This window comes from Xenopus laevis, chromosome 1L, assembly GCF_017654675.1.
Source record: "Xenopus laevis strain J_2021 chromosome 1L, Xenopus_laevis_v10.1, whole genome shotgun sequence".
NCBI classification, from domain to species: domain Eukaryota; kingdom Metazoa; phylum Chordata; class Amphibia; order Anura; family Pipidae; genus Xenopus; species Xenopus laevis.
Window position 1 is genome coordinate 167079208 of NC_054371.1, and position 13075 is coordinate 167092282.

At 38.8% G+C, this 13075-nt stretch overlaps 1 protein-coding gene across 3 annotated transcripts in view; it reads left to right on the forward strand.

Annotated features, from left to right (window-relative positions):
• The first annotated feature begins 914 nt into the window (after positions 1-914).
• The window catches only part of top3b.L (DNA topoisomerase III beta L homeolog), a 29222-nt gene continuing 17061 nt past the window's right edge, over positions 915-13075 (forward strand). The window contains exons 1-9 of one of the 3 annotated variants that reach the window (XM_041573287.1): positions 915-1068; positions 3453-3567; positions 4846-4977; positions 7149-7255; positions 8941-9015; positions 9720-9916; positions 10454-10610; positions 11565-11678; positions 12878-12968. In XM_041573287.1, the coding sequence (XP_041429221.1) occupies positions 3498-3567; positions 4846-4977; positions 7149-7255; positions 8941-9015; positions 9720-9916; positions 10454-10610; positions 11565-11678; positions 12878-12968 (943 nt within the window). In that variant the 5' untranslated portion in view covers positions 915-1068; positions 3453-3497. 3 annotated transcript variants of the gene reach the window in all.

A 13075-nucleotide genomic window follows, 5' to 3' on the forward strand; every position in this document is an offset into this window, starting at 1 on the left:
TTCAGGGCCGGGGTATAATAAATTTCAAAACATTGAGTTTTTTTAAACAGAAAAATAGATTTTTGACCAAAAAATAACCTCAAAAAGTCGAATTTTCGTGGAAAACACAACTTGAACCTTAATAAATCTGCCCTAATACCTCCTTTCATTTTTTTTGACTTCCCAAATTCACCTTGAGCACAAGTGGAATAACCCTAGTTTGCGCAAAACCTCTTTTCTTCTGGTGGGGGCAGGCACTTTTGTCAATCACGATTTTTTTTCCTATTTCATACCTCCCAACTGTCCCGTTTTCAGAGGAACAGCTCAACCCGCAGTCACTTGTTTGTACTGAAAAGTCCAGATTTTCTCTGAAGAACATCCAGAAAAAGAAACAAACTTTCTAACTTAATTGGCTTTTGGCAGAGAGCCCAGAACAGCCACAGCTAAGATACTTTTGTGACAATTTTGAGATAAGCAAATAAGTAATTGTAACAATATAAGATAACAGGTCCCTTGGGAGAAATTAGACTCACAGCTTAAAGGGCAATTCACCTTCATTAGCAAAACTGCAATAACTAAAAAAAAAAACACAGTAATATGTTCAAACTTTCACAACCCGCCAAATTTTGTACAATGAACATGGTAATTAGGGGGTGTGGCCACAAAAACCGGCATGGTCAATAAAAATGCGCAGCAACTTTTTTGTCCTTCTTTATGTTTCCAAAATATTGGGAGGTAGGATATTCCCGCAGCAGAAGTTAGAACTCCGAGTGAAATGACTTCTGAGGAAATATTGAGAGCTGATGTGGTGGAGAGCATATCTGTCAACTGAAACCAAATAAGACTATTTTTTATTTTCTATAATTCTTCGCTGATGTTGCAGGAGAATTAGGAGCTGCTCTACCTTGACCAATAGCAGCTTCCATCTGTGCGTGTAAGGCTTTTACGCCTACTAGTCATTCCCACTTAGGCTACGTGTGCGTCACTGCGCTTACGTGTCGTCGTGACGCCAGTCTCGCGTGATGAGACTTGCGGCGCTAGGATTTTCTGTAAAACAGGAGGTTGCAGTTGACATTTTTTGCGGGAGTTGTAAGTAGTGATTCTAGACTGCGGCTTGTTTTAGAAAAGGAGGTCAGTATGTACCTCTTGCTGTCATTATTCTTCAGACTTGGGAAGGGTGACATGAGCTCTGGTACCTGCATATTCTTTTCCTTACACAGCTCTAAACACTGCTTGTTTAGTCATTGAAGTTGTAGGCCCGCTTGGAGCTGCATAGTCCCATGCGGCTTTACCGGGACGTAAAGGTCTGTGAAAAAGGAGCAGTAGAGAAACTGTGTAGGGAATATGCAGGTACCGGAGCCCCCGACCTCTCTAGCCAAATCTGCAGCTCGCTGACAACAGGGAACCCTGCAAATGCAAGTAAATGCAGCACAGCCATGCCCCTCATAAGACTCCACCCCCAGGCCTGCTCTGACCCCTTTGTGATGAGTAAATGCCCAATGTAAGCACTTGTAGTACAGTGGTATCTTGTGATTGCTATGGCTGTATGTAAATGAAACACTTCCAAGTGTAAATCTGATTGGGCACCACAGAAACTGAAAAACTTGATTCCCAAGAAAAGCCTTAAAGGTGAATATAAATTAATTGTGATGGGGCCATAATATTGTCAGCTGATGCCTATGAATTCATGTGATATTGATCAGTCTGCGGCGTCTATAACACCACATTCTGCGGGTGTGTGGCCACGAAAGGGGCAACTTGTGCAGAAAACTTTTTTTGGCGTGTGCGGAGATTGTGTTTATGTAGTGTTCTTTTGTGTTTTTAAGCGATATGAGCAGCTCTAAATGATTATAAGCAAAGCTGAAATATTAGTCCTTATCCTTTATAACGTTTTCTTTCTGCTGCACTTAAACGGGTTGTCCACCTTTTAAACACCTAGTTGTCTTCAGATAGATCACCAGAAATAACAACCTTTTCCAATGACTTTCAATTTTCTATGTGTGACCGTTTTTCTAATATTGAAGTGGAAAGTGTCATTTTTCACCTTCTAAACCGTTCTAAATTGATGCATTTAATTAATCCATTTTATGTCTTTGCCCTTCCAGAATCCTCTGGTTTCAGTAAAGGCAGCTGTTAGAATTAATACAATAGTTGCTAATACTCCAGAGATGCTGCTGGGAAATGTATCAACTAAATGTTGCAAAATTGTAACAGTTTAGAGTCTGCACCTGAATTACTGAGCTGTCAGACTGAAACACCAGAGACAGGGACATTAATCTTTACACTTAGATTTTGGAAAAACTGTAAAAACAAATAATGGAAAATGATTGAAAAAAGTCTTTTTTTCTGGGGAACAATCTGAAAACAACTGAATTGAAAAAAGCATTTGGAAGGTGAACAACTCCTTTAAGTTGGCCTTACATTATAAGATCTGCTGGTTTGTCAGGGTCGCCTTGAGGTAGGCAATATCATGCTGATGCGATCGGATCATAATTGACAATATGCCAGCTGTAGATTTGAGGGCCTCATCGGCATGCAGATGTAGTCCTTGATTGAACAGGAAAATCAGACCTGCCTAAAGAGTTGTTCAGGCCCATTGGCTCACACCATACACTGGCCAATAAGCTGGCAAATTCATGTTTCTTTTATCAGCCGGGGTATGACCAACTTATAAAATGTGGATGGCACTTAGATGTGTTATTATTACAGGATTAAAAATAATAGGCATGGAGTATTGAATAATATATATATATATATATATATATATATATATATATATATATATCATAGGGTGCCTGAGTGCAGAACTATGTAATGGTATGTACAATGGCTCAAAAGAAGCTTGCACTCACAGGTCTTATGGTGGAGAAGAGGTTTTATTAAAGCAAAAAAAATGACTAACGTTGCGGCTAGGTTCCTAGCCGAAACGTTAATTCTTCTGCACCATAAGGCTAAGGCCACACGGCGCGATTTCGCCGCGATTCTGCGCTGGGCGAGTTGCGAGTCGCTGCGGTTTTTTAAGCCGAAATAGCTTTGTTAACTTTGGCGCTGGCGTCAATGCAAATCGCGGCGAAATCGCTGCGCTAATTCACACGCGGCGATTCTTTTTCTACTGTCGCCCGGAAACGCCCAGCAAGGCAACTTCGGGCGACAATAGAAAACGAATCGCCGCGTGTGAATTAGCGCAGCGATTTCGCCGCGATTCGCATTGACGCCAGCGCCAAAGTTAACAAAGCTATTTCGGCTTAAAAACCGCAGCGACTCGCAACTCGCCCAGCGCAGAATCGCGGCAAAATCGCGCCGTGTGGCCCTAGCCTAAGACCTGTAAGTGCTAGCTTCTTTTGAACCAATATATATATATATATCTATATATATATATATATAGATATATATATATATATATATATATATATATATATATATATATAGATATATTTTAAAACTTTATCATTTCTACTGTTGTAATTTACTAGGGTCCTGCTTTTCTCACTGGACACGTGTACATTGATATGTGAATAATGAAGACCGTACTTATGGTTGCAGAGAAGCCTTCATTGGCCCAGTCCATTGCAAAGATTCTTTCTAGAGGTAAGTGTTACAGCATATTTTATTACATCATTGCAAGTGTTATCCTATTGCATGATTGCAGATACTGTATTTAAATGACTAACATTTTATCTGCAATAAGTTGTTTCACTGCTAGTGCAACATCATAATCATCTGCCACTCTGTACACACACAAGCTTCACATGACTGAAAAATAAAACCATTTTAGTGACAGGCAATCTTTTACTACTAAAACTTCAAAATTTAGTAGCAAATCCTACATCGACTATACACTGGTGCACTTATATCCTACAACCAAAGTAAAGTTTAAATATAGGGAATATTAATTTTCTTCTAACGCTCACTCTTGTCTCGGGTAGGTCTGGGTGCACAGGCCCTGGACCTTTCGCTTAATTTACAGTATTCAATATGAATTAAATGGTAGACAGGTCACTCACTGCTCCAGACCCCTGGCCAGGGTGCAACGCCCCGAACCCGCAGCTTTGGGAGACTCTCACAGCCAGTATGGAACCCTTTCAGCGTGCACTCTACGAATCAGCAGGCAGTGGTGAAGTTAAAAAGCAATTTATTTACCAAACAATTGCATTTTAACTTCACCGCTGCCTGCTGATTCGTAGAGTGCACGCTGAAAGGGTTCCATACTGGCTGTTAGTGGCAAATCCCCCATGCTTTAACTTCTCAAACGCCCACCATACTCGGCTTAGTCGGAGGGCACAATTTTGTGTTACATCATCAAGATGTCAAAACGCACGTGCAAAGTATTCTCCCACTCCAACTGCTAGATTCTTGTGCGCTACTGCTGTGAGTAATCTGCTGTCTCCCAGTGTGAAATAATACGCATGCACCGCGTTCTTGGTCTCCGGGCTGGAAAGATGGATTGTGGGATTTTTATTTGCTTTTACTCGCTGATATTTTCATAACTCCTGTGCTTTTACATCTGCACGGATGAAAATTGAGGAGGTTCTGGAATGCCGCAGAACTGACTGCAGGTATGCCTGTCAGATGAGATAATGTTTAATACACTTTCCTTGTCCTTTAATCAACCCGGTGACAAGACGTTAGGATATTTTTTAAATGATTATCTTTTTTTTACTGGATTGTGAAACATTTGGTGGTAACTGGCAAACTATTGCCAAGTCCATAGCAAGATACACCAATGAATTGCACAGGTCAGTAAATGATACAGGGAAATTATTCATGTTTGTTTGTGTGTTTAATATCTATGTATTTGTATGAAGGAATAACTCGTCACTCAAAACATGTGTTTACAACTCTAAATTCTTCTATGATATATTACAGGGAATGCCTCATCTCGCAAAGGCCTAAATGGTGCGTGCTCTGTGCATGAATACACCGGATCATTTATGGGACAGAATGTGCGCTTCAAGATGACATCTGTCTGTGGTCATGTTATGAGCTTGGACTTTATAGGTAGTGTGAATATTGTAGTTTATCTGTGCTCCTTTTTCATAAATTATATAAAACATCCAAATGTATACATTTGCAGTTTTTATTATTTTTCTCAACTGCCCCCCCCCCACCTTTGCTCAAGGTCAAAATTAAGAATATTCAGCATTCACTGACTTGACTAATAGCATTTGGTCTTTTCATAGAATCTTGACTATAAGTGGAGTTAATTTGACTTTGTAATAATCATTTAGTAATATTGTATAGCTCTTAGTATGTTAATTTTACAGTTACCTTTGTGTTATTAGTTTTTTTAGTTGTTTTCTATAAGGGGATTGAGGAAGTTGCTTCCAAAGCAAAAGTGCAGGACGATTCTTTCTTAACTGACAAATAAAGCAATGCACATTTACACACATCTGAAAATGTGTGTAAACATGAAATGATTTTGAATTATAGTAGAACAACAGTGTAAAATCAGGCAAATGTAGCAATATAAACTTAAAGAAAATAAGCATAGGATTATTTTTTATTTGACATACTGTACTGTTTTTTTGCTGGTTTGAACTTTTTTTATATTTGTCTCATTTAACCTATTGTACAAACAAATAAGAAGCACACTATTTCTAAATATTGAATCTATTTAGTTTGCATACACAGCCCAGTGCACTGCAGCATTTGAGCCTTGCTTTGTGCTTCTTTTAATCTAATGGTAGCTTGGTACTTTCCAGTTCACTACAAATATGACTTTCAAGAAGGGTCCAGTTCTTTAGGAATTGATATTTCATAGATTTTGTTTCTACTATTTCCTGTGTGTCCTAAATGCTGAAAACACAAGAAGATGTTTATTGAGGTAGTGCAGCATGCACAGAGCTCTTCATGAGGTCTCCAAAAAAAAAAAAAACAGGGTTGCATCTCTTAGCCACGTGTTGTCTGCCCAGGGATAGACCCAACAATGGAAAACTAGTGGCCAGGAGCACCCTCTGCTGGTTCTTTTCTGTTATTGTGTGTGTGTGTGTGTACTTCGCCACCTAAAACCCACCGAGCACCAATGTTAGCCTATGGGGAAGGTCCCCGTTGCGGTAAATCCTTCGACTTCGATATTTGAAGTCGAAGGATTTAACTTCGATGGTCGAATATCGAGGGTTAATTAACCCTCGATATTTGACCCATAGTAAATGTGCCGCTACGAGTTGTAGATCTGGGGCAGAGCTATATGAAATCTAGAAGCATATTCAAATTAAGTACAAAATTGTTTCCGAAAGACAAACCCTAGGCTTGAAGAAATGCAGCAAGCTATAACTAAATATAGACATCAAATGGCCTAAATACTGGAGAACAATACTTGTTGGTTCAACCTGGTGCAGTAAGAGGATTATGAAGTCTTGGCTTTCAGCATGATTGGATAGATTTCTGGAATAATAATAGAGGTTTCTGAAGAAGTTTGTGTGTGTGTATTTATATATATATATATATATATATATATATATATATATATATATATATATATATATATATATATATATATAAATGTGTGTGTGTGTAAATTTTAATAGCAGAGCCTCCTACCTCCTCTGAAAATGCCTGAAGATATGTACATACATGCAAGGAAACAAATTGACCAAAAGCAGTGCAGTAAAAAGGAGAAAATTCCTGTTCAGACTTACATCAAAACCTCAATCGTACATAACCTGGATCCCACCAATTTATAATGCTTTTGAGTGGAAGCTTTTCCCTGATATTACATAATTTTTTCCCAGATTTTACACCAAATTTTATCCTGGTGTTCCCAGAAATGGCTTTGTCTTCTGTGAATGTTATTAGCGAAAATGAAGAGGTAAAAAATACTAACTAGATGTATATTTTGCCATGATTCTGTCTGTAAATAGTCCATTCCAGTTGGTCTACAGCTCATACAGCCATGCACAAATCACTTATTTCTTTAGTTTGTGAATGTCAGAGAGGTCTTTCATATGTGCCCCCCCCCCATAGTGTAACAATAATGCTTAATCCATGTCACTAAAGCAGTAAATATTGCATTTCAAATTAAAAAGGACTCCTGTGCTTGTATGTTTTGAGGACTACATTTCTGGATTTTACATGATTTTTTTCCCCTAGTCCCTTGAAAAACTTAAAATGGCAGTTCTATTGTACCTGTGTAATTACTGTGCACAAATATCATTATTATTCCTTTTTAGGGAAATATAACAACTGGGACAAAGTGGATCCAGCAGAGCTTTTTAGCAAAGCACCGACCGAGAAGAAAGAAGCCAACCCAAAACTAAATATGGTCAAATTCTTACAGGTGAGTCTGTCCAAAATCTATATATATATATATATATATATATATATATATATATATATATATATATATATATATATATATATATATATATATATATATATATATATAGATACATTTATGCTGATTTAAATGCAGTATGGGCTACATTTGGAATCCATATCTTTAAATATGGGTGTTTTCATACTGTGTGTTTTCTTAACATGAAAAAAAAAGATTTTGCCCATTTAAGGTCATTTGCATTAATAGCTTTTCCATCAATTTCATTGGAGTAAAATATGATGCTACATTGTTGTAATCTAGAGCTGAACTTGCTGTGACAGATACAGTACAAAGAATGATTTTGCCCTTGGGAAGGAAACTGCTCTTTCTTCCCGTGGATTTCGTCTGTTTTGCATACAACTTAGGATAGGGTCTCCTTACTCAAAATGCCTTTCATAAAGTATCGCAGATGTATGCGGGCATTGTGGAAAAAAAATGGCATGGCTGGAGAAGAACTGACTACCCTTTTATTGTTTTAAAAAGTTAAGTTATCTTTGGGTTTACAAACACTTTAATTTGGTGAGTGTGCCTTCAAATGGATTATTTTAATGGATTATTTTAAGAATATCATTTCCACATTATGAAAATGATTTTTACTTTATAAAGTGGCTCTATCATCAAAAAATAAGAATTGTCATTTTGCATGAAACACTGTATTGTTTAGTAAAGGTGGGTAGTATTAGGAAAATAATGTTTTACTTGAATTTTCAAAAGTTAATCACTTTTTAAATACATATTCAAAGTATATTCATAAATGGCTGTACCTCCTTTCTTTCTTTGACAAAGCATTGGTTCTGTAATAGTTTGACTGATGATTGAGCTATGTAGACCACCGGTTTGTGACACTCTCTGTAAAATCTAATGTCTACATGCTATGAATAATCATTTATACAATGTTCACAAAAGTGTCGTCAGACATACTATAATGGCAGTATTTTTGGTTCTAAGGCGAAAGCCACATGGGGCTGTTTCATCTAATCCCCTCTTTTCAGCCTACTCTGCTGTCTGTACTAACAGGTATTGTGTTGGCCTGTGAGCAGACACGTGGTTTACATTTTGGTGTTAAAAAATGTGCAGTCATGAGTCTCTACTCCAAAATCCGGTCCATGTGTCTGCACACAGGGCAATTCAGTTCCTGTTAGTGAAAGCTGAGAAGAGCGAATCGGCTGTTTCTCTGCCTGCATTTATATGTAGAGATACAGCTTAGTGTGACTGTACCTAAGGGCTAGGGCACACGGAGCATAGGCTCAGCTGGTCTCAGCATGCCTATTTTTGCAGGCTAAGAAAATCATATCTGCTATGTGCCCCATCTCAGTTGATTTGCATTAGATCTGCCTGTGTGAGCTCACATGCAGTTGAGGTCAGCCCAAATACGTAAAAGGAGGCCTCTTCGAGCTGACCTATGTGTGTGTACACGTAGGCTGAAGTGACATGGGGCGCAAAGCGGATCAGCCTGTCTCAGTCTGCTAAGTCTGCAGGCTGAGAGTAGCATAGTTTACACTCCTAAGAGATATTCGGAAATCCACCGAATAAAGAGCTCCCTTTTTCTACATCCAGTGTCAACTTGTAGGACAACCCTTTTACCCACTGGTGTTATCTATTGTTCCAAATATCCTTTAAACTCTTCTCCTCATTTGTTTTGCCAGGTGGAAGGACGTAGCTGTGACTATGTTGTTCTTTGGCTGGATTGTGATAAAGAAGGAGAAAATATTTGCTTTGAGGTAACATTTAAGTCAAAGGCCTTATCCGTCTGGTGGCGCTTTGTAATTTGCGGTTTATTTATCATAGAGTGAAGTTAGAGATTGCCGCAGTCCTCTAGAGTGAAATTCCGCCACTCTACATTTCTATTTGATTTTTAAATGAGTATTTATCAGTGGGTGAAAGTGAAAGTTCATCCTTTGATAAATATGCCTTTCAAAATCCCATAGAAATGAATGGAGAGTGGCAGAAATTCACTCTAGTGGACTGTGGCGATCTCTGACTTAACTCTTTGATAAATATACCCCATAGTGTTTTCAATGCATGGCTAATCTTAGAGAAGACATTAGAGATCCACACTCCAGCATGCCCTACCACAGGAAAGGAGGGAATGATGTATGATTGGTTATTCTGGTAATTGTAACTAACAACCTTCAAAAAATGTTCTCAGTTTCTAACCTTATTTTTGACCATTTTCTTAATGTTTGATATTGAAGTTTTCACCTTCTCACCCTGGAGCGGGACTGGAAGGGGGGGGGGTCACTTACCCTGTAAACTGTTCTAATTTGATACATCTGTGGAATATGACATTACTGCCTTAGGTATGTTCTGCTTAGAACAGGTACTGATCCAGCAGCTTCCATTTTTGTAGTTGGCTTTTAATGAATCTGGAAGACTAGTCAGAACTTCATCATAATCATCATCATCATCCTTGTGTCTTTTCCAGGTTTTAGATGCTATACATCCTGTTATGAACAAAGCCCATGGTGGGGAGCGGACAGTATACCGGGCCAAGTTTAGCTCCATTACTGATACAGACATCCTGAATGCAATGAACAGACTTGGGGAGCCCAATAAGAATGAAGCCCTATCTGTGGATGCCAGGCAAGAGCTGGACCTGAGAATTGGTTGTGCCTTTACAAGGTATCTTTTTTATCATCCTGTCACAATAGTGGAAGGGACCACCGACGTCTTTAGACATTAAAATTTTGTTCGAGTGAAGACATTAGGCAGGTGGTAAATAGTATTACTCTCATCTGGGAGACACAGAAACATTTTTGCACCCTGATGGCTTTATCTCCAGTACAGAAAAATACCTTGTTTTACCTAATGTCCTGATGCAGACATGCTTTCATGGTCTGTTATTGACATTATTATTATGATATTAGTTATTGATCAGTACAGTTTTTTTTCAACTACATTGCTAGAGGGCTTCTTGACATCCATCTGAGTGGCTGAATAACCTACTTTTGCAGTTTACCTTGTGTATTTTTGGTCAGTATAGACATACTTTAGGAATACAACATGTGTTGAGTAAGGTTTTTTTTTAAAATTGCAGGTTACTGCACAATTACATTTAATTGCAGATATAAATTTAGAACAGCGAATGGAGATTATACAGAAAAAGAGTATACAGATTCAAGATTCTATTAATAATGAAATTCATGTCGCTTGTCTTAGGTTTCAGACAAAGTATTTTCAAGGAAAATATGGCAACTTGGACAGCTCTTTAATCTCCTTTGGACCATGTCAAACACCAACACTTGGATTCTGTGTGGAAAGACATGATAAGATCCAGTCTTTCAAACCTGAGACTTACTGGGTCCTTCAAGTCAAGGTTTGTTGTAACATTTAATGAGCTGCAGCATACCTTCATATCTGCTCTGTCATATGCTATTAAATTATGTGCTTCATGTGTTGAAAAGGTGTATAATGAATGAACACATATTGGTAGGGGCAAGTGTAAAATTCATCTTTTTGTGTCCACTGAAAGTAGGCAAATCTGAGTACATGCTTACCCTCCGGTCATCTCTGTCCCAGATGAGCATTTATGGAATGCGACATGCATTCCTCTTAGTCAACCAGCATTATCCCACCTACTACTGCTTTCTCATGGACTGCATTGTGTGTGCACATAACTCTGAACTCCCATCAGTCTTGTTTATCTCTTTCTGCCTATCTTGTTTGATCTCTTGTTACATGAGGCTCTTTCAAAATAGGGTGGGTACTATTCACATCAGTTCCTGAACCAACATGGTGTATGCTAGAAAACGAATGACCTAGTGCAGTCTTAATATATGAACTCCACTATATGGTGTATCTGATTTGTACTGTATAGAAAAGAACCGCACTGGCACACGAGACTTGACAAAAGGGCTGAGCCCCGAAACGTTGCAACACCGCAGTAAAACTTTTGCAAGGGCTTGCCCTGCAGACACAAGTCTTGTGTGCCGATGTGGTTCTTTTCTATACAGTACGTTGGGAGGTTGCTGTATCCTCCAATCATTGGGCACCGAGCGAGCCTTATTATCTACAGAACGGGTGTGCGAGTGTCCTCTTCAATTGAAGTATCTGATTTGTAGTCTGCATCCCTATCATCTGCTGCTTGATACTGTGTAATGCACACAGTATGTAGAACATTTCGAAAGTAATTACATGGCAAAGTAATATTATTGCACCCTGTGTAGCATCACTTATACAGTACTGGTGTATACACCACAGTTAAATGACATAGTATCCACTTCTTTGAGGTTTTGCTCCCATTCAGAGACTTTTGTTTTACAATTTGCAGGTGAGCCATGGACAGGAACACCCACTGTCACTAGATTGGGACCGGGTGCGAGTCTTTGACAGGGAGATTGCCCAGATGTTTATAAATATCACCAAGACTGCAAAGGAGGCACAGGTAATACTGCAGCACTTGGGATTACATTCAGAAGGGACAGTTTTTATTTTCAAAGAGTTTAAAAGGGATGTTCACCAAAAATATTGCCATTGCTAACCTTTGTTGGTAGCCTGATCATCTAAATAAGCGCTGTCATTAAAAGAGAGCTATTGCTGTCAATTCATCTTTTCTTCTCTTAACCATAAAAAGCTTGGGGCTGTTTAAAATGTTTAGGTGCTATATTTCAATGTAGCACCGTAACCATTCACTACTTAATTTTAATTTCTTATCTTGTAGTAGACAGGTCAAAACTAGTTGCTGATTTGATTTTTGGTAGCTGTACTGCTGCATTGTAACACCTTAAGGTGGCCATAGATGCAAAGATCCGCTCATTGGGCCACATCGCCAAAGGAGCGGATCTTTCCCCGATATGCCATTAACAAACATGGCTATATCGGGGGTAATCTGATAGTTCGGCTGTATGGCCGAACGATCAGATTACGATGTGCCGTGGGCTCTGGCGGGATCGGTCGGGTCAAAATCAAACCTGACCGATCGACCAAACGACCGATCTCCGCCGGACGAAAGATGTCGGCACGCCACACACGATCCGAAAATCGTACGAATTCTCGATTCGTATGATAGGATCTGTGTCTATGGCCACCTTTAGACCGTAGACAAAACGAGACCCTTACCTTAAAATAAGCTTCCATCTATATATAAAATAAGCTTCCATCTAATGATTCTTGTACTTCCCATAATCATTGTTTATCTGGTGCATATGTAGACCTGACTTGTGCATGTGTAATATACTGGCTCACTGTTAAGGTGACTGGTGTTACCATAACTACTATAGTCCTAGAGTAGAGTTCTGTAAGAAGGAATTATGATGGATTTACGGTAAGCATAGAATTCTTTCAGGATTAATATTCCCACAAAAGGCCCTTGAATGTTATGTTTTACCCTTTGTTATTTATGTAGCCAGGTGGCATTGGCTTATTTAAATTACTTGGCATGACTCTCCAGAAGGGTCCCTACAGATGAAATGCAGCTGTTTATGAGGAAGCAGCCCAGACCCTAGAACTCGAGTTGGCATGGACAACACTGATGGCCAAGCACATAATGCAAGGGCCAGAGCAATTCAGAGCTTGCAAATGTGTGCTGTCTGTTGTTGCTCTTATTAAGTAATATGTTGTAGTAATTTTGCCTACTGTGTTTAGGTAGAGTCTGTAAGCAAGAAGGAAAAGGCCAAACAGAGGCCGCAAGCATTAAACACTGTGGAAATGCTGCGTGTGGCTAGTTCTGCACTGGGTAAGTTTCAGACCAAATTATGCATTTCCTAGTTTATTTATGATTAATTGGAACATATTAATAAAATATTCCTTTGTCATAATTAAAGGGGAACTCCAACCAAATAA